The sequence below is a fragment of the Lygodium microphyllum genome, chromosome 12 (assembly GCF_053477565.2).
Source record: "Lygodium microphyllum isolate KBCC chromosome 12, Lygodium_microphyllum_v1.1.10, whole genome shotgun sequence".
NCBI classification, from domain to species: Eukaryota; Viridiplantae; Streptophyta; class Polypodiopsida; order Schizaeales; family Lygodiaceae; genus Lygodium; species Lygodium microphyllum.
Window position 1 is genome coordinate 95,459,358 of NC_141146.1, and position 21,632 is coordinate 95,480,989.

At 38.7% G+C, this 21,632-nt stretch overlaps 1 protein-coding gene across 3 annotated transcripts; it reads right to left on the reverse strand.

Moving 5' to 3' along the window:
• Positions 1 to 15,591: 15,591 nt before the first annotated feature.
• Positions 15,592 to 20,656, reverse strand: LOC148028059 (gibberellic acid methyltransferase 1-like). 3 transcript variants are annotated; one of them, XM_087689754.1, is made up of 3 exons: positions 19,777 to 20,656; positions 19,359 to 19,631; positions 15,592 to 16,283 (listed from the first exon to the last, which is right to left on the reverse strand). In XM_087689754.1, the coding sequence occupies exons 1-3, from the start codon at positions 20,545 to 20,547 to the stop codon at positions 16,032 to 16,034; spliced, it is 1,296 nt and encodes a 431-aa protein (XP_087545880.1). In that variant the 5' UTR covers positions 20,548 to 20,656; the 3' UTR covers positions 15,592 to 16,031. The 3 variants fall into 3 exon arrangements, with proteins under 3 accessions (XP_087545880.1, XP_087545879.1, XP_087545881.1); XM_087689753.1 differs by having other exon boundaries at positions 15,592 to 16,394; positions 19,777 to 20,655; XM_087689755.1 differs by having other exon boundaries at positions 16,252 to 18,533; positions 19,777 to 20,655.
• Positions 20,657 to 21,632: the final 976 nt, after the last annotated feature.

Genomic DNA, 21,632 nt, shown 5'->3' on the forward strand with positions numbered 1-21,632 from the left:
GTAGCCATGACATTCGTTCGTCCCATTACTTTGATTATGTCTGCTGGCAAGACTTTGACCACCTTCTCATAGATATAACGATTTTGTTCTACTTGCCAGCATCCAATGTGTAGGATCGAGTTTACACAAGCCTCATGAAAGATGAATAACTTAATGATCTTCAAGTCCTCCAGCCACTTTAGTCTCTTCAGATTGTTTTGAAGATAGGCAATTCGATTGGCATCTATGTAACAGTATCCTGCGCTCCAAGTCCAACGCCTTTCCACATACAACGATGAAGGGTTGTAGAGTTGTTCTAGCATCCCCATCATGTCAGATCCTCTTCTATAACTTGAAGAGTTCATAGACGTCCTAAACATGATCTGAAATACGAGGAACCTGCTCCATGCCTCATAGGTCTGGAAGCACCATCAATCCACAAGTGAGTGAAAGAAAAGAAATTATTTCCTAGTGAAAAACATCACTTCACTCCCTCCCGATTTATTCCTATCCAGATTTTTAATTCATTGGTTGGCTCTGATACCAACTGTAACGTTCCCGTCTTCGGCTACCCAAGCATGCTTTAGCGGTCTGTCGAGAAATGAATCTAAGTGTCACCGCCCGGCACTCCCATGGTATGTTCCGGGGTTTCTTGCCTAGGGTTTCCCGAGTCTACCTCGCAACGGAATGTTTGCGGCTGAACCCATTAGGATGGACCTAAAATCTGGGTTCCTAGGGATTAAGGTAGTGTCCGGACCTGGACATCCTACTTTACGCACGGATACCCATGCCAAAGAAGATCCATGTCACACTTGATTAAAAGAGAATGGGAAACAAGAGGGACACACCAATCAACCTCTCTGCCCATAAGGCCTAGTCCCATTATTGTCCCCTAAAATGACATGAATCAAGTTCTATTCTAATATTATGTAAAGGTCATTGGTCTATAGAACCTTGTGAGAAGCCTCTCATTTCTCTGGGACCATCCTGGCGTAGGACGGACCGATCAAGGGCTCCGCCCACCCGCTTCCCTTAATGGCATTCTTTAGTTACCTAATCAGGTCCTATCACATTTATGTGCGATATTTAAAAACAATTTTCTTAATTAAGCCTTTTAGGAAACAGAGTTCGTTTGCGTAACTTATGGCACTAATACAAAAACAATCTAAGCAAGTTCTTTGGAAGTAAAATTTACATTATTATCTTAACTGAAATACAAGTCTCATCCAAAAAGGATGGATTTCGAAATCCATGGGGATGTGTCTTATTTCCTCCAAGTTTTCTGCCCTTCCACTAGTAACAGGGCCTCGAGAATCCATCTTGAGCCACATCGATCGTTTAAGTAGGACCCAAAAGTAGGGAATTTATAGCCAAAGTCCCCCCTGGCATCCAAGCATCCTCCTACATTCAAAGTGACCCACGGAGAGACCTCTCGTGGTGGGTTTGGTCCATGTTCCTACACGGTTATTTGGAACCCCCTTGGCTAGGAACAACGACCAGCTGGGGGTAGCTTGGCCTGCCCTCCTTGAATTCAACCTGATTCATTATTCAATTTTCTGTTGTGATCTTGGGTCATTCATTCCTTTCATAGACATTGAACCTACATATATAAGAACAAACAAACAATGCAGGCGAGTGCTCTCAAGACATCTACTAATGTGGAGCCCTCATGTTTGATGCTAACATCGCCTTTCTTGATCATTCCTGTCTCGGCGTCATTTTCCATTATTTCTCAAGGGATGGAGAATACCCTCTACTCGACCTTACTACTATGTATTAGGGTAGAGCAATTACACTACAGTTTCAAATGATGGCTCCCTTGGGTTACTATCCTTTGGTCCCCCTATCTTAAGATTTTGGTCTAGGGTTTTGTTGGGTCAATTGGTAGTCATCTTTTCCAACTTAGAACTCTATCATGTTTAAAGTTCACCCTAAGGTCTCCTCATACTCAAGATAACAGAAACTTGTATTTACTCCTCTCACAAGTCAAGCATAAACCAAGTTTATTTACCATTCCAAAATAATTACGAGTATCGATATATAGCGTGGCAAATAGTCGTTCTCCTTGTGGATACTACATTCAAACTTCCGTGTATTAGCTTCGGGTGTTTCATATTCTAAAAATGATATATCTAAGCATGTTTTGGATTCATCGTTGTTGGCTATCGGGTTAGAGACCGAAGAGTGTGTTGACTCCAATTCAAAGTATGGTCGTAAGGACAATTTGATTTATTTGCGACTAAGGTCCTAGCTGGGTCAACCTAAATCTTGGCTTCACTCATCGGCCAGGACTTCATTTACCAAACTATTCCTTCCAACTAATCTCAACACTTCACATGCGCACCTTAATCTACCTTATTAGATGCATATTCCATTATGTGGTGCAATTGAGGCTATTCGTGATTGCATGCAAGTCCCAATGCAAGTCTTCCCTAAGTTGTCGATGCGATGTGAAGTCCCTAATCATAGAAATCCCTTCCAGTATATTTATGCAACTCAAAAGGCATGACTTAATTACTCAAATGCCAGTATACATGCATTCATTAAAAATGCAAGTTAATTCTCTATGATAGTCTATGGAGTACAATTGACCTAGATGGAATATTTATGTGCCTCGATATCTATTATGCATCTGCAGAAGCTAGATCTTATTACTTGACTTGTTTCCGCTATAACCATAGATACTTAATTTATTTTCGACAACTCATGATTATTAAACCCTTTTTCAACTATCTTTCATAACATGCAAAATACGTGATATGCGAGGTATGACGTTTTCCCTAATGATGCCCATGCTTAAATATTCGATTTCTATTTTTTTTCTAGCCACGGTAGCGGTACCTGGTTTTGGAGAGATGAGTTAGTGTTTCCACCTAATACACCATTCATGTTGATAGTGGCGTCTTTGCCCGATCCTTCTTCCATAGTTGTGGCTTTTCCAGTTACTTGGGAGAGTTTACGCTTTGGGGCCATTTTGGAACTGGAAAGCAACATTCACTTTTCTTGAAGGACTCTTTCATACTGGAATTCCCTATGCCTTATCTTGAATTTTGTGATCTCCTTGTCCACTTAAAGGCAATCGATGGAGTGACTATGGGACTCGCAGTTGGGGGAGATAGAACTCAAGCCTTTCCCCAAGAAAGGGGTTTTTTCTTGAGCCTCTTCTCCCTCTCTCTCTTAATCTCTCCCTCTCTCTTTCTTCCTCTCTTACTCTAGGTTCTCCTTCCCTCTCCTTCCTTCTCTCTTCCTCTCCTTCACTACCTCTCCCTCTCCTTCTCTGATTCTCAAATTGGCAGCAAGGGGAAGAGAAGAATAACGATTCTGCTTGTTGGGAGGGAAAATTAAGGGGAAAAGTGAGAATAGGTTATGGGGGGGTGAGCTGGGTAAAATGAAGTTTTGGAGTCCCTATTCATCTCCCAACAAGGGTGAGCTGGGTAAAGATGGGGGGGGGGTTCTTGTTAACATCATCGTGGTGTGGTGATTTTCGGCCTCCTCTACTACCACATCACTTATTATGATCTCCTCCTCTACCCCCGTCGAATGCCAGTCATCTCTGTACCCTTACCTTTGTTATTTCCAAGTTCGTCCCCTCCCTTTGGTTATCATCATCATGGCCTCTTGTCTCGTCAACCTCAATTTGACTCCCCCCTTCATCTTGTAGTTTAACTCCCCCTCCTGCCACCCACTGACAGTGGTGAAAAAGGGGGAGAGAAAATTTAGTAAAAAGAATAGTCATTTTTATTTAGTAAATAAATGGAGGGGTGGAATGATGGTGACGACGGCAGATCAAAGGGAGAGGGTGTCATCATTACAGCAAGGGGGGGGATGACGGCCTATTACAGAGATCTAGAGGGAGATTAGGGACTCCAAAACTTCAATGAATGAATAACCTAGCTTGGCACAAGATTTTAATAGTGAGATGCAAGAGGAACTTGTTGATATGGATCCTTATAACATGCTCAATCACACCCTGTGTCAACATGACATCTGCCACATGAAACAACACAATGATATGGTTGCCAATTATCATGAAATGCTCTCAAAAATAGATCTCATAATTGAACAAATGGAATTTTCCAACTCTCAGACTCAACATACATTAGAATACCTCACCGGCCTTGTAGCCCAATTGGCCACCATCTCTGCACACAAGACAAGGCAAACGAGTCCAAGTATGAATTATGATTGGCCTCCACCATTGCATGTGCTTCATGGCTCATAGGGTACTCTTAGAATTGAGGGTATCTCTCCTCCATGCACATTTGAGATTGGTGAGCCTTCTCATAGTCAAGATGAGCCTCTCTTGAACTCTCTCATCATCCATGTAGCAGATGCCCCCCCCATAAGACACCCACCCCATGAACCTCACCCACCATCCCTAGGAGTCGCGATGGGCCTTATCTATCTCAGCCCCATCATGGAAATCATGGTATTAATGGAAAACATGGCAACAATAGGTAGCATGGTATGAATGGACAACAAGGCTATCATGGGTAGCAAGCCTCAACGAACTCCATGATAAGATCATTCTTACCAAGTACAATGGGCAATCACCATCCCCCTCATACTTTGAAGAATGGACATCCAAATCAGAGTCCTACTTCAATAATTTCACATGCATTGATGATCAAAAACTTCTATTTTCTTCTCTCCATCTAGAGGGATTTTTCCACACATGGTGGCACTACATTAGCCATGAGAGTCATTAGTTCATTGATTGGGAATACTTTAAGATGCATATGGTTTAGGTCTTTGTATCCTTAGTGGAAAAAGAGTGGTTGGCAAGATCATGGTATCATCTTAACCAACATAATCTCACAGTACGAGAGTATACAAATCGATTCATAGACTTGAGCATGCATGTTGAGACTATTAGTGATTATGTAAAATTGCACAAGTACATATATGGGTTAGAGCCTAGCTTGTCGATTGATGTAATGGCTCAAACGCCTTCCACTTTATTCAATGCAATTGAGTTGGCTAAAAAATACGTAAGAATTTATCGTAAAAATGAGAATTGAGTTGGCTAAAAAATACGTAAGAAAGTATTGTAAAAATGATAATTCTTAACAACAGCCCCACACCCCAATTGAGGTCAACGCCATACAGGGGTGTTTTTAGAGGCAACCCCATGTCTATTGGTAGCCTCAAAATACCTACTTACCCTCCCTTCTATGCTAAAAGAAAATAGGTGACTTTTGGGATAGCACTTGACTCTAATGGTGAGAGTAAATATGTTGAAAATAGACCCAAACTGCATCAACCTCAAATGGTCCAAATGGTCAAAAGTTTATCTCCCTAGATGTTGTGAAGGAACAGAAAGAAAAAGGCCTATATTTTAAATGTGGAGAAAAGTGAGTGATAAGCACATGGTCGACCATGCCTCGAAATGCTCTTACAAGATAGCCAAGGTCAAAGTTCATAGCATGCATGTAATGGAAGGTTGGAACAATGATGAGGAGGAATTATATGCTGAAAATCAGGAGTATGTGGAGGACTTGGACAAGGAGCAGTTTTATGATTCGGAGGATGGGTGACCCAACCTTCTCATGCACTCTTGATTTGATTATCCTACTACACCCCACCTGGCTACTATCACTTATCTTTACTTCATCTCCATGGATGCATGGAGTAGCTCTAGAAGCCCTAGTACTCTACACATTCAAGGTAGTATTAATGGAAAGCATGTATTTATCCATGAACACCATATTGAGGAATATGGAAAATTTCCATAAGTTTGGGACACATGGTCAAATCTTTGGATTTGTCATAACTTGAACACTATAACTCCAAATCAAGCGCTCTATGGATCAATAGATTCCATTTTTCAAGCACTTTTCAATGATAGGTCACATCATATGGTTTTGAGAAACTTATGGGCATGTTATCCGGGTGCCACCTTTTTAGTATTCAAAAAATGAGAATTGGGACATTCCCAAACTCATTAATATTGTGTTCTTGTGAATAGTGATATTACACACAATTTTGTCAATAAATATGCCATTGATTGGTTGAAATGTACTACTATGGAACTACAACACCCCCTCAAAGTTTAGGTAGCAAATTGTAAAGAACAGATCAACACACATGTATGCTCCAAAGGTTCCCTATACTTGGTTGAATATTAAGTGGCATCAATTTATCTAATAGCATTAGCCATGGATCCCATTGATGTTGTCTTGGCAGGTTGTTGGGTAAAATTTCTATGGACTTCTCTCAATTCTACATGGAATTTATGATACATGGATAGCTCATCCACTTGGAGGGAGTTCATGATAATGCTAACTTTCAATTAATTACAATAAAGCAACTCAAAAGGGACTTTAAGAAAATCTCGCAATCTTTATTTTGCACTTGAATATAGAACATTCAAATTAGCCCTCCAAAGTATCTAAGAATTCAACCTTGATAGCTTTACGTGTAGAGTATAATTATTTATTTCTTATGCCTATAGCCCTTCCCTCTAACAAGAAAGTGGACCATACACTTGATCTAGAATCCCATTCCAAGATAGTAAACAAGCCACCTTATAGGCTCTCCAATTGTGAATGCAAAGGAGTTGTATAGCAAGACAAAGAGTTACTTGAGACGGGGTTTATTGAAACGTGTTCCTCGCATTATGCATCTCCAGTCTTGCTAGTTAAGAAAAAAATGGCTCTCTCCACATGTGCATTGACTATAGGGACTTGAACAAGATCACAGTCAAGAATTAGTATCCCATCCCATGGATTGATGACTTGTTGGATGAGTTGAAAGGGACATGGTGCTTCACTAAGATTGATGTGCACTCTAGCTATTATTAGATATGCATGAGGGATGGTGATGAGATCAAAATGGCTTTCATGACTGATCGTGGGCTTTATCATTTTCTAGTGATACCTTTTGGATTAACTAATGTCCCGGCCACATTTCAAAGCCTCATCAATAAAATCTTACATCCCTTCTTGTTCAAGTTTGTGCTCATTTTCTTTGATGACATTCTCATTTACAACAAATGACAAGAGAAGCACTCGACACATGTCAAAAAGATGTTTGATGTCTTGAAAGAGAATAAGCTATTTGCTAAGGAAAGTAAGTGTATCTTCATATAGACATTAGTAGAGTACTTGGGATACATTGTTAGCAAAAATTGCATATAGGATAACCCTAAAAATGTATAATGTGTGAAGAATTGGCCCATACTATGCACCACTACTTCATTACCTAGTTTCCTTGGTCTCTCTTCATTTTAAAGATGCTTCATCATATATTATACCACCATTATAGCACCTTTTATTGATTGGTTAAAGAAGGAATCATTATTTTGGGATACTATTACTAATGGCAGCTTTATACAGTGGAAGAAAATGCTTACTTTAGTCTCCATCCTCATATGCCCTATCCTCTTAAAGGATTTTACCATTCAATGTGATGCTAGTAGCCCAGGTATTTGTGCTATATTTCTACAAGAGCATGGTGTGATTGCTTTTGAGAGTTGTAAGCTTGATGAAAAGGAGATGCAAATGAATGTTTATGACCAAGAGATGTCAGCCATCCTCCATGCAATTAAGAAATGGCACCATCACCTATATGGAAACCAATTTAGAGTGGAGTGACCATCCAGTCCTCTAGTACTTCCTGACTCGGTCTACTTTGACTACTAAGTAGAGGAGATGGATAGAAACTTTGTAAAATTATGATTTTTACATCTCTTACATCAGGGGCAAAGATAACATGGTGAATGATTCACTCTCACAAATGTGGTTATGCAGAGTGTTTTACATTTTAGAGTTGCATGGTGATTGGATTCAGGAACTTCAGGAAGCATATTTGTTGGATGAGGAATTCTACCACATATTTCAAAAATTATAACATGGGATAATGGATAAAAACTCCCAACATTAGCTCAAACATGACCTTGTTTGGTCCCATGGCAAGATTTTCATCCCCTGTGCTTCTTTCTTCACACAAAAGATCATGGAAGAGATGTATTCTTACCCCACTACTAGTCATTTGGGTGTTTTCAAAACATACACTAGGATTGTTGAGAGCTTTTACTAGAAGATCATATGCAAGAATGTTAAGGATTTTGTGGCTAGTTGTATTCCATGCCAACAGAATAAGGACAACAAAGGGAGTGAGCCTTGAAGTGGAAGCATGGAGCAAAAGCAAGAGCTATGGTCGAAGGAGCAAGAGTAAGAGAGAGAGAGAGAGAGAGAGAGAGAGAGAGAGAGATGTGTGAAAACTCCAACAGTTGAACTGGTCTTTCCTTTATTCAAATATCACTGAAAGAATATAAAATGAAGTGACAATGGTGGGCACTGCTACTTGCAGTGTATAGGTGTGTGGGTAACTAATACATGGTGCAAGTACTATCAATGTAACTAATACACATGCGGTTAAGCACATGTACCTTTACCCCCCCAACAACCTCCCACTTAAAGGCAAATGTGCTCCTAATGAGGACAGAACAAGAAAAAAGTAACAAAGTATAAAGGTACATAAGTACAACAAGATGAGAAATGATATTATCTCATCCAATTCCCATCAACTTCCTAAGGAAGACAAAATGATATGTTGAAAGATTTTTAGTGAGAAGATTTGCAAGATTTTGGTCAATTGAGATATTAAGAAGCTCAATGTACTTGTCCTCAAAATAATCTCTCAAATAAAGTGGCAATCTATCACAATGTGCTTCCTCTTCACATGGAAGAGTGGATTCTTAGCCAACTAAATAGAACTCATAGAATCCAAATGCAATGTAGGGACCTCATTAGTAAAGCCAAAGTCTACCACCAAACGGCCTAAGTAGAGAGCCGCATTCCGACCCTCAATAGATGCAACATACTTTGCCTCTGTAGTAGATAGGGCCATATATTTCTACACCATAGACATCCAATAAATTGAACCTCAAGTAAAGGTGAAGAAATAGCCAGAGAGTTCCTACTATTATCTATATGTCCTCCATAATTAGAGTCAGTGCACGCCACTAACCTTGTATCTTGGCCACAATAACAAATGCACATAACCACAGTCAGCTCTAGCAAGTCTTCATCTTCATTTTCTTTGATATTCTAGATTACCATTGGAAGGGGAAAGAAATAACACAAAAAAAAAAAGCATAACTAGGATGTTGAGCCTAGGGTTATGCACACCACAAGAAAAGTCCACTTAGAACACAAAAGATAGGGCTCTTAATCCAACTTGCACACAAAGATAATAGGACACCCAAGGTAGGTTGAAACACAACCACACCATGCAGCACAATAATAAAACCCAAGAAGGATATAACCATCAAGCCTTCCCTCATGAAGGCTATTCCAATGAAGTTCTCCGCCTGTTTTATATAATTTGAAAGGGAAAGGAAGGTATGTTTAATTAAAAATTTAAAAAAATAAATAGAGAATAGAGAGGACTTGTGTGTGTGGAGAAAGGGTAATGGTGCAAAGGTCACGAGAGGATGTGGGTGAGTGAGCTTTAAGAAAGTTTTTCCTTATTAAAGGTTTAAATCTTTGCTCTGTTAAAAGAAATTGAAGAATGAGATAAGGTTGTGAATGCTCATTGATCTTGCATGGAAGAAGAGAGTAGAGGAGATTGAGGTGAAAAATGGCAACTTTTTCTCTTCGTCACTAGCAATGGCTTCTTGTGTCCACAATTGATGGTAATGGCAATAGCACCAGTGTTCGTAGGGAGCACCGCCTATCGATCCTCGATGTGGGTAGTGAGCATAAGTCCTCCTTGATACGAGCGACGGGATCTCTATAAAGAAGGGGATCAAGGGCATGTTGTTAGTCTCCTCAACCTTGCCTCCATTTGTGGTCTCTAGATTGATGCAAGAGCATCACTCAAGGGAAGAAAAGAAGGCAGAGACTAAGTTGGGCCCCAGCCACAATGCAAAACGATCCAACTTTGTCTTCTATTGGCCCTTTCTCTCTATTTCTTTCTTTGTCTTTGCTTATCCACTTTTTTCTTGTCGTCAATCTACTACTAATGATGATTGAGATCCTAATGAGTGTATATGGTTGATGATGGCAATGATACATGTAATGCATGCACCATAAAGCAAGGAGTTCTTGATAATGATGAAACCATGTGGCGAGTAGGGATAGAAATGAAATTTTTCTTTTTTTCTTATGTAGACTATGGTGCCATGAACCTGCAGCAAAAGCGTGGACCAGCCCATAAGTATGGTGCGTTTGGAGAAGTAGGAAGGGATAAGTGATATGGAGAAAACAGGTAGATGGCATAGAGGGTGAAAGAGAGTAGATGATGGATAGGCATAGGGGAGGATGTTTGAGGCCAACGATTGAACAATTGACAGTATTCCTTCTTTCCTTTTTCTTCTTATTCATGTGCAACATTCAAAAACCCCTCTTCTTCAACTTCTTCATCCTTGAACCATGACATCTCTTTCTCGCTAGTGTATTAAATGAAGAGGATCCTACCACAGCATCAAATGAACCACAAACTAGCCAAGTCGAGGCTGCAAATAACTTCTTGGCCATGAAAACCTACAAAGAAAACTCTCCTTCTCACCAAGAATCCATGTCCTAAAACCACACAAGAGAGAATAAGGCACACAAGAGATCCATTGCTAAGTCCATCCTCACTCTCACTGTCTTTCTCACTCTCCATGAGAATAGGAAATGAAGCACAAGAGAGAAAGAAACAAGAAAAAGAAATGAGGAGAGAGAGAAAGGGAAATGAAGTGTGACATGAGAAGATAAAGGAAGAGAGAGGCTATAACCACCTCAACCTCCCACCTCCCCAAATCACCTGACAAGCCTCCTTTCTTTTCTTCTCTTGATATATAAAATTGAATTTGCATGCATGGACTAAGGTCTAAAGACCCTCGAATTTCGGCAATAGGACAAAAAGTTTTCGAACATCCCTTTTCCTTTCACATTTTAAATTGTGAACCTTTGGATCCACACTGTTGCATTAGTTCATAAATGTTTTTTTTAAAAACAAGATGGTACAAAAGCAAAGTGCCATTTTTACAAAATATGTTTCCATTTTTAGCACATTTTTGTGCCTTTATTTGCAAAAATTTCTTAGTCATCATGCTCATTAGAGTGCAAATAACCGGCCTGAGTAACCTTCACATGAGAAGGTAAAGGATATCCAATAGGCTTAACATCCTATAGATGAAACTACTTAAGGACCTTTTGGATATACTCCTTCTATAACAAGTAAAGGAGTTCCTTAGAGCGATTGTGCGTAATGTGCATCCCAAGAATATGTGAGGTCTCTGTCCCATGTCCTTCATCTCGAAGCACTTGATTGAGTGGACCTTTCAAGGCATCTAGCTCATCATGAGCACTCCCAGCAATTGACATATCATCCATGTAGAGTATCAAAATCATAAGGTTACCATCATGAGCCTTCTTCTATATAAACACAAATCTATATCACTACAAAAATATCCCTGTGAATGTATAAAAGCGTCAACCTTGTGGTATAATTTCCTAGGTGCCTGCATACGGCCATAAAGGCTCTTTCTCAATCTACACACTAGGTGGTCCTTGCCAAGTTTTGCAAAGCCCTTAGGTTGCTCCATTCAAATCTCATCATGTAAGTCCCTATGAAAAAAGCCAATCTTGACATCCATCTGATAAAGATCCAAGTCGAGTTGAGCAACCAAATCTAATATCAAGCATAGGGTAGTCATCTTTACAACATGAAAAAAACTACATCAAAGTTTGCACCATGCTCCTGCTTGAAACCCTTAGTAACCAATTTGGCCTTGTATGCCAGCTGCGAGTATCCAAGGATACTTTTCAACTTGTACACCCACTTGGATGGCAAAGCATGCTTTCCACTAAGAAAAGGAACCAAATCCCATGTATGATTTTTCTATAGTGAGTCATACTCTAACTGCATGGCCCTCTCCCAAGAGTGACTATCACATCTGCACATGGCCTCATCATAAGTAAGAGGCTCACTAGTATCTGTTACCATAACATAATCCATAGAGGGCTTAAACTGTGCAAGTTGTCTTGTGTCTCTAGTAGACCAAAATAGGCTATGGGGCTTGTACATCCTATGGAGCATTAGGGACCTAGGCCACTAGAGCATCAAGCCATTGTTGTAGGCTATCTAGCTGGTTGTATAGTAGCAAGAGGGTCATCTTGAAATATCACCCTACATACCTCAATGGCATGCTCATGTTGCTTATGCATTTTCTCTTCATGGTGGATTACAACATCGTGGTTGCGAATAACCTTTTGAGTCTGTGGGTTCCATAAGTGATAGCCCATCCCACCTACATCTCCATAACCAAGAAAATTGCATTTTCTAGACTTAGGGTTCAACTTATTGCGCTTGTCCTTGGGAACATAGCAGAAAGCCACACAACTAAAGACATGCATATGAGCATATGAGGGAGGGTTTTGGACTATTGAGAGTGGAATTTAAACACGAGGAAAACGCTAGACAAGCACCAAATGATGAAAATTTTATGCAAAATTCAAAGCTCAAATGAAGCGACGCGGATCCAACAATTTTAAGTAGCCATGGAAGATGGAAATTCAAATTACTTTGAAAGCTGGAATTTGTAGTGGTTGCGGAATTTTCATAACTCTTTAGGGTTCTAGATCGAAGAAAAACAAGTTTCAAGCAGTTTGAGACTTCAAGATAAACATGCAGAAAATTTCAGATTTGGAATCAGGCACTTGTCGTGGAAGAAGCCCAAGATCAAGCACTCCCGGTGTAAAGGGACTTGAGAGAATTAAAGGGGCATGACCCTTTAGCCCTTGGGGCCCAAATTTTTTCAATTTTGGGTGGGGGGGTCATTTTTTGACATGGTGGCATGAGAAAAGCCACCCTCTTTCGTACACAACAATTCTCCTTGGTGGGACTATGGAGCTCAAAAGCACCCAGTGACCCAATTTAAAGATGTTGGCCTGCTCCATAATTTCTTCGCTCTATTTCACCCATCTCCATGCGGGGAATGGTGAATTGATTAGAGATAATATAAATTAGTATTTCTCTCTCCCCTCTCTCTCTCTCTCTCTCCCGTCTTAAGGTGTATTCATTTGGATGATTCTTGGAAGAGATTGAAATAAATACCCATTGTCTGGCTTACACCAGATAGTGATGGGATCATGCTGATGTAGAGGAATGATGGCTAGCATGATTTGAGGAATAATGATGGGTTGGGCTTTCTGAAAATGCAAATATTGATTTTCAAAACCCAAGAAAAGGCAGTACGTTCCTTTTAATGGAAATTTGAATCCTTTTTTACAATTCTTAATGCAAATCTCATTTATCTGTACTAAAAAATTGTTTGATGCTTGGTTGCAATATAATTGAGAGCTATGTGTCATAAAATTTTGAATCTTTGCTCGTAATCATGAGTTATTAATTTTCAAAAATCCAAAAATCGTATTTTAAATGGTGTTTTCATCATTTTGGACAATCAAATTGTGTTCATATGGGGTAAAATTAAATTTCAAGATGGATTAAAATGTGACTTAATTTTTTGACTCGAAAAAATTAGAGAAATATATCAATTTATTTAAAAAATCATGAAAAAATAAAAAATATAGAAAAAATAGATATGATGCACCAAAAAATTACAGAAAATTATAAATGTGTTTGTGAATGTATGATGGGGCTAGGGCATGAGGTTTAGCCTCAACCTACAACAACATGGTAATCCCTTCTAATGATACTTGATATCCTCTCATTTTATTTTCTTCACTTTATGAGAGCCCTTTTAAGATAAGAACATGACAAGCCAAGCATTTATAGTGAACATTTTGGATTCTCATTTTTCATCTACACTTTTGTTAAATATGGTGCAAGAGTTTATCAAATGAGAAAGATGCCTTATGGAAGCCATGAAAAAAAGGGAACATAGCTAATGTGTGAAGAAGGAAACTCAGAGATAAAAGTTCAATGAACTTAAAATGAACACAACAAGACTAATGAAAATATAGTGCACGCCAATAAGAATATTCAAATGTGTCATGTTTTCATCGTAGCATTTGTCAACTGCTTTACAACTACCAACAAATGTCAAATTTCAGAGATTTTGACTAAAAAGGAGAAAAAATCCAAAAATGATCTTTACTATCTCCAAAATAAAGGAGACAAGAAAACCATATACTTGCACATGTGGCAAACAATCATTGGTCCTTTCCTTAATCCAATGATTAACAAAAGTGCCACTTTTTACACGTTTTGGTCCTCATGGCTTCATGTTTACAAACCCATGGAAATTATCATTCACAAAATGCTAACTTCACCATTGCAAAGAAGCAATAATCTGCATGTCTTATAGCACGTGACAACAATAGTTCAATTGCATTGTTAATTAGATTAATCCCATGTCTACCACACTATTTACAATCATTTATCACACATGAACAACCCTACATAATGAATAGTAGTATGGATCTAATTTTTTCAAGAAGAAAACAAGGTTTAAATCACTAAGGAAATTTTATACAAACTATAAACTCTAAAGAGAGTGGAAGTGAAGCAAACCTTAGATATGTTGAGTTGAGGGGTCCCTCCACTACCTTAGGTATGAGCTCCCACATCTTGGACTAGCTTCCTCTTCCTCTTCATCTCCTGCCCTTCCCCCCCCCCCCCCTGTGTGTGTGTGTGTGTGTGTGTGTGTCTCCCAAACTTTTGATTTTTGGGCCTTTTCAAAAAACATCGGTTTAGTATGTATACTTAAAAATTTGTGCCATGTCAAAATAGGCATGAAATCATGCATGAGAAGTCAAAGCTAAAAGGAGTCTAAGAATTGGCATTAAAAAGGGTGCTAGAAAGCCAAAAAAAATCAATTTTAAATGGTTACTTACTCATCATTAATTAATGCACCTCTTACACATATTATGCCTTTGTGACTCTAGTTGGATTTTATTGTAGTGCCCTCATTGATTTTTTGCATTGAAATTCAGCCTTTCTAGTAATTAATTAGTGGACAGCTCCTAGAGGGTTCCGTTATTGCAAGGAATTTTCCTAAAAGATCAACATGAAAACATCTTGTACTGATTTGCAATAATGCTAACTATGTGTATAGGAGGCGATTCTACCCCAGGGAGGACATGTTTAGAGGAGTTGAGAGAGTACATCCTAGGACTATATAAGAGTGTGAGTTTGTGTCACTTCCATAGGCTTTGCACATGCCAGGATTCCACAAAGAGAGAGAGAGAGAGAGAGAGAGAGAGAGAGAGAGAGAGAGAGAGAGAGAGAGAGAGAGAGAGAGAATGAGCTTAGGGATATCTCAAACAAAATGCATTCAAAGAGAAATATCACCAAGAGAAGATCACTTTAACTTTAGAGCTTGTAAGGAGGGGGAGAGAGAGAGAGAGAGAGAGAGAGAGAGAGAGAGAGAGAGAGAGCATATAGGATGACAACTGAAGGGTTGCAAGCTATAATTGTCAACCTCCTTTTCCATTTCGTTAGATAGACATATGTACTTTTAAATGCCTACTTTTAAGTGCCAAAAAACAATGTTCTAGAGATTACTTTCCAAGGCATTTATACATTTTTTCACCCTTAGATATGGTATTATTATTCGAAGGTTTGTGGTAATTAGCATTACTATTTAACTTTTTACCATCAGTTATAAAGCTAACTTATCAATTTATGTAGCCCTTTGTTTAAAATTTTAAATAAAATTTTAACTACATAGAATTTTCATGTGTTTCTTTTCTTATGAGGAATAAAATTACTTGATATTCTTAGACCTTGGTTTTAATTTGTAGTGAACAATATTCATACTCCATAGCATTTTTGTACATTTCTTCCCTTGTCGGAAATAAAATGATGAGATAGTTTCTTTTTCACTAATATATTTATGGTTGAAAACATTTCCACACAATAAATAATATTTTACGAACTCGATGTTCATAATTTTGGAAATTACATCCTAAACACCTCATAAACTCTCAAGATATGATGAAAGGAAACTAAAGATCACCAATCTTTATTGATTCAGGGGTACAATCTTCTATACTTTGTGATATCATCATCCCTTTTATAAGATCTCTATTTTATATACATAGTAAGCATATTCACAATCATGCCATGTTGCCATCAACTTCTAATGAGATTTAACAACGTTGACATATTAAAACAAGATGATCATATGTCAAATGCGTGGTCAAATGAGCTTTCTGGGTTGCATTTGTTTCAAGCCTTTGAAAGAATAAAGTGGTTCTTTCTTGGCCAATGTGGGCTTTCATCATAGGCTTTGCTAAACTTCCCATAAAACCTGCCCAATACTTTCCAAAAGCTTGTGGGTCCTTGAATAAAGAATATGTTTCTTCCTGAGGTAGATTTTCTTGGTCTCCCATCATCTCTAGCTTCAAAATTTGCAATTGTGGAATCTCTTTTAGTATAATAATGAGCTCTCTCCAATGGAAATTATAAAATGGTACATTGAAAGTATCCCTCTCCTCATTACTTATTATTCCCTGTATGTTGTTGATTAAAAAATCAACAATAATTAGTTTGTTTAGGGAAAATCCATGAATAATATTATGACCTAAATTGAAATAAATCAAGGAAAGACCCATTACTTTAACATGGGAAAACAATGCTTAAATTTTGAGGTATACAAGAATAGCACTAACAATGGTGGTACGATGAGAAATAATTGAGCACTTGAAAATATGCAATATACAATTGATAAGAGTAGTTTAACTATGTAAATTGATCATGGTGACACATTGAGCAATCAAATATGGTTCCAAGCAATGATATTGTTGGGTATAATGGAACATTATACACTATTTTAAAAATGTATGGCCTTGAATTTCATACTACAACAAGCTTTGATTGCTAACATAAGAATGCACAATTATGTATGATAGAATTAGTTAAAAATTGCAAGCATAAGTGGGATGGTTTATTAGAGTATGGATCCACTTCTAAGTGTATTGGACTAGTTGCTAGTTTAGAAAGGCACAAGTAAGTATATTAGACTTGCTTAGAATTTAATTCCACTTACAAAAGTAAGTTAGATCAATTACCAACACTAAATTGAAATAGTTAACAAATGTATACTATATTATTATTTTAAATCTAGGTTTGATAATACCAAAAGTACTAGAATGATCCCATGCCTTAGCTCTCAAAAATAATTTGAAACTCTCCCCTCTCCCCAAAAAGATAGTTGAGAGAATACATATACATGTGTGTGTGTGTGTGTGTGTGTGTGTCCCCTCAATGGTAGCAAAATGGGCAACTAACAATGGAGGAATATGGGCCCACTTAGTGGCAAAGGAATGGATGGTGGTAGCAGAACTCTCTCTCCCCCCTTGGCATAGAGTTACTATCTATGTATGTGTGTGTCTTTGTCCCTTGCCAATGGCAACAAAATGTGTAGGTGTTGTGCATCATGAATGGTAGTGGATGGGAAAATGGATAGACGAATAGTGGCGCGATATGTAGTGAGTGATGGATAGACAATAGTGTGTGTAATGAATGAACAATGGCAGTGATATGGAGGTGCGATAGTGGTGTAAGGGGATGTAGGGTGATGTGAGGGCATGGATGATGGCATGGACGGTAGAGTAGATGAAGATGCACAAAGAGAGAGAAGGGAGGATTGAGTATTTATATAATTACTCAATGTTTTTCGTAAAAGTCATAGTAATTACTCTATTTACATGATCACTCTATTTTTTCTTTAATTAACATAACGTAGAAAATGAATTTAAAATTGATATAGACATGCATAATGTCTATAGATATAAATATAAGCATGAATATACATGTATGTACATACACACAAATACATGTGTGTATGCATGTATATACTCAAATATATACATGCATATATGGATATGTATAAATATATATGCATGCTTACACACGTGTGAATGTATGTTTGCATGTATACAAAAACTTTTTCTTTGATGCAAGACTATATGCACAATATTTCCCAAATTATACCGACAATCCATCTACTTGGTTTAAAAATGGTTTTAACAACTATTGAAGATAATGCACAATCACATGAATGTTTCAAATTTTATTAGATAGCTTTTTTCCATAAAACAATATCTTAGTCAAATCTAGCACAAACTAAGTAATCATGAGCTAAATTTGCTTCATGAAGGAAAATAGTCCAATCGACACATGTAAAAAAGTAAACAATCATAAACTAACATAGTCCAATCAAGAGATGCAACCATATGCTATACATAAATTAATATTGCTTAAGTTAAGGGTGGTAGTCTAATAAGTATGCAATGCACTAATTCATTCATCTACCCCAATGGTTTATCATTAGGACAAGTATGGCCCATCATAACAATATCAATTACCCAGATAATAAAATATTTAACTCCCCCAAGGTCACTTGAAAAACATGAACCAAAGAACTAGTAAATAATCAAGCACTATCTTTTCCTCAAATTGGAATAAGTAACCCTATATTTCTCACTAGGGCTTTAGCTCAATGTTTTTAAGTACCTCTACGGCAAGAATAGAATCTAGCTCATCTGAAATTTATAAGACCCATCTACTTGATGTATAAGGTACTCTCAACTTTTTGCCCAATAGAAGAGTTCTTCACCTTGCAAGGATGAAAACCAAAAGAGACTCGCCTAGCAAAAAGAAGCAACCAATTCAGTGGCCTACTTAATTATAGAGTTGCCAATTGGAATTTAGCCACTTCTTTACGTGCCCATCTAGAAGCGGAAGCATCTTGGCAAGCCCACCGAGAAATGCATAAACCCTGACGGGATTATTTGCATAGATGGCTTTAACTGATTATTATAAATATTAATATTATTAATACAAATATTATAGATCAATAACATATTCTTATAACCTATTCAGAAAATCGTAGTCATGTTATTGCAATCCCTATATTCATGTGTGTGTGTGTGTGTGTGTAAACAAATTTGGGAGAAGAGAGAGTATTAAAAATTGAGAGAGAGAGAGAGAGAGAGAGAGAGAGATTTGAAGAGATCAAAATAATTGGGAGTAGAGGGGATAAAAAAATTTGAGAGAGGGGGGAGAAAGGAAAGAAAACCTAGAGAGAGAGAATTTGGAGAGAGATTAAATCATTTTAAAGAGGGATAGATCATTTAAAGAATTTTGGGGAAGGAGAGAGGATAAGAATTTTTTGATATAGAGAGAGAGAGAATTAAAAATAAAGATGATAATAAAAAATATTGGGAGAAGAGAGAAAGAGAGAGAAGAAAAAGATAGAGATGATAATAATAATTTTGGGGAGGAGAGAGAGAGAGAGAGAGAGAATGAATTTGGACGGGGACTGAGGAGAGCTAGGGGCAACTTTGCTTTCCTCAGGAGACCCTTCACTCTAGCGTCATCGAGAAACTGCTATGAAACATACTAGCGTTCGTTGTTGACGAAATAATGCTAGTTTTTTTAGAAACAATGAAAGGTATTTATTATCGGATCACCTCCTCAACCATTTCATTCCATGTGGACTCGAAGTAGCCGGACCAAGTGTCGTTAAGATAGTCGCCGATCGGGAGCTCTTGAGTGCGGGTGAGGGAGAAGAGGAAGAGAATAGCGTTGGAAGTCATCTCTTCGGCTCTGCACTTGAGGAAGCGAATCAGATCCTCCTTGGATTGTCTGGCAAAAGCCTGTGCGACATGTGGTCTTTGGCCATGGATCCATATGTGACCCCCATTCCATGCAGGGGACGACTTGTCAAGCACCTCGGGGGGTACCTTGTACATGGGAATTTAGAGAACAAACGGTTCATGATAATTTCGGTAGAATCAAGCTCATTCATAACTCTGCCCTAGAACGCCATTAAATCGAAGCATGAGCGGCGATAGTATTGAAGTTGAGACTGTGCAGCTGGCAATTTACCTGAGAAAGCCAATGCAGAGAGTATGCGCAGATGACGAAGTCGAGGCTTTGTTTGGGGAAGAGACGATCATAGAAGGAGCCTGGCACGCCAGCTGCGTACACTTTGACATGTGGACTTGCATTATTCGACTTATTGACTGCGGGTTGGAGCTGATCATGGTGCGTTAATTCGTGTCGCAGAGAATGAAATAGGTAGTTGAAGTCGTTGGCTGGAAGGTCGGAGAAGAAGTATTGGATCTCGAGAGGACCGCCATCACCATGATCACATCCATCAAGAGCTGCATATTCAGGAGTATTATCACGAGGGCTTGACAGGCGCTCAGCCAACGTACTGATCACGAAGTTTGCATAGGCGAGGGTGTTTTGGCCATACGAGCAGCCCAAGTCTGCGACAGACACAGGCCGTCGATGACAATGATGATGATGATGATTGTTTCTTATACGTGCCGCGTGCTGATGGGCGTCTACGTCTTCGTCTTCTTCTTTGTCTTCTTGGGCGGTTCTGTTGCTACTACTGTTGAGCAGGAGCTCGATGAATCGATGGAGGGCATCTGCAAGGTGTGGCTTTGCGCAGGAGTGGAAGCTATGGCATTGGAGCCTGGAGTTGGCGGCGTAGCTCGCGGCCGGATCTGCTCCGTCTTGCATACAGGGCACTGCAGTGCCACCGCATGGTCGCTTATTATTACCAGACATATTCCTACTACTACTAGGCCTACTTCCGCAGTCACTCATCTCCGGCTCCATCATCTCCATCACCATCTCCATCTCCATACTCACTCTTGACCTACTAAGGCTTATCTATATATTTGGGGCTATCCATCACCAGCAATCTACCCTTTGGTCGCTTGCCTGCGCCTCCTTCTTGCCTTAACGACACGGAACTTCAACGGAAACATTGAAGACACAGAAAATGACTTCTTGCTGACTTTATAGTGCAAATAGACAAGAACAGGTGATTTTCTTACAGGTGACTTTAAAGTTTATAGTGCAAATAAACAAGAACAGGTGATTTTCTTATAGGCCTTTTATTAGCATTGATGATTGCCCCCTTGAGGACCGAGGCACGTGCTAGCGCAGACGGTGCCAGTGGTTTTTAATATTGTCGTTTGTCCACATATCTGCAAAAGGAAGTCCCAAATTAGATTGGATAGCATATTGGACTTACCATTGTTGAACATAACATCATTTCTACTAAACCATATGTACCATAAATAAATACCTCTTAACTAGCTCCATGTTAGTGGGCGAATAGCATTGGCCTCTCCCGGAAATCAATTCTTTAATTTCCAAGAAATCAAATATAGGTGCCATTTATAGATTAGCTCAAGGAGGTTTCACCTTAGAGCTTTGGAGGTTTTTTTCGCAACATTTTTCGCAAGGGATGTGCTTTTGGAGAACATGATCATGAGTTTCCCATGTGGTTTACCAATGGGAGCTAATTTCGAGCATTTTCTCTTCTATGATCCCCATGATGCCAATCATCTCATAAGTTCATGCAAACATTTCAAAGGTGTTGTCTCACTAGGTGAAGCAGTTAATAGTTGGGAAATTAGTCTATGTAGTGAAGATTATTACCATTTGATAGATTTATTAGTGTATAGTATCAAGCTTCAAGCCTACTAGCAAACATGGCTTTGTTGCATTGACTTTATGTTAGCATAGGTTCGAGAGGCTAAACCACTTTCGGTTTCACCCTTGATAGGTTGGTCCTCTTGTGTTGACCTAAGGTTATTGTCATAGATTGTGGTTATTGTTGAGATTGAGGTTATAAAAAGGGTACCAAATGTCTTAGACACAAATTTGTCAATTGGAGTGAATGTAACTCAACAATGCACAAGGTGTACTTGTGCTGCTCT

Bases quoted from the DNA above. Each gene is read 5' to 3' on its own strand.
- LOC148028059 (XM_087689753.1), bottom strand. From the start codon at position 20,547: ATGGAGATGGAGATGGTGATGGAGATGATGGAGCCGGAGATGAGTGAC. The intron at 19,632-19,776 runs GTAAATTGCCAG...CCCATGTACAAG, and splicing joins CTCTGCATTGGCTTTCTCAG to GTACCCCCCGAGGTGCTTGA. The intron at 16,395-19,358 runs GTGATCCGATAA...AACAACATACAG, and splicing joins GGAATGAAATGGTTGAGGAG to GGAATAATAAGTAATGAGGA.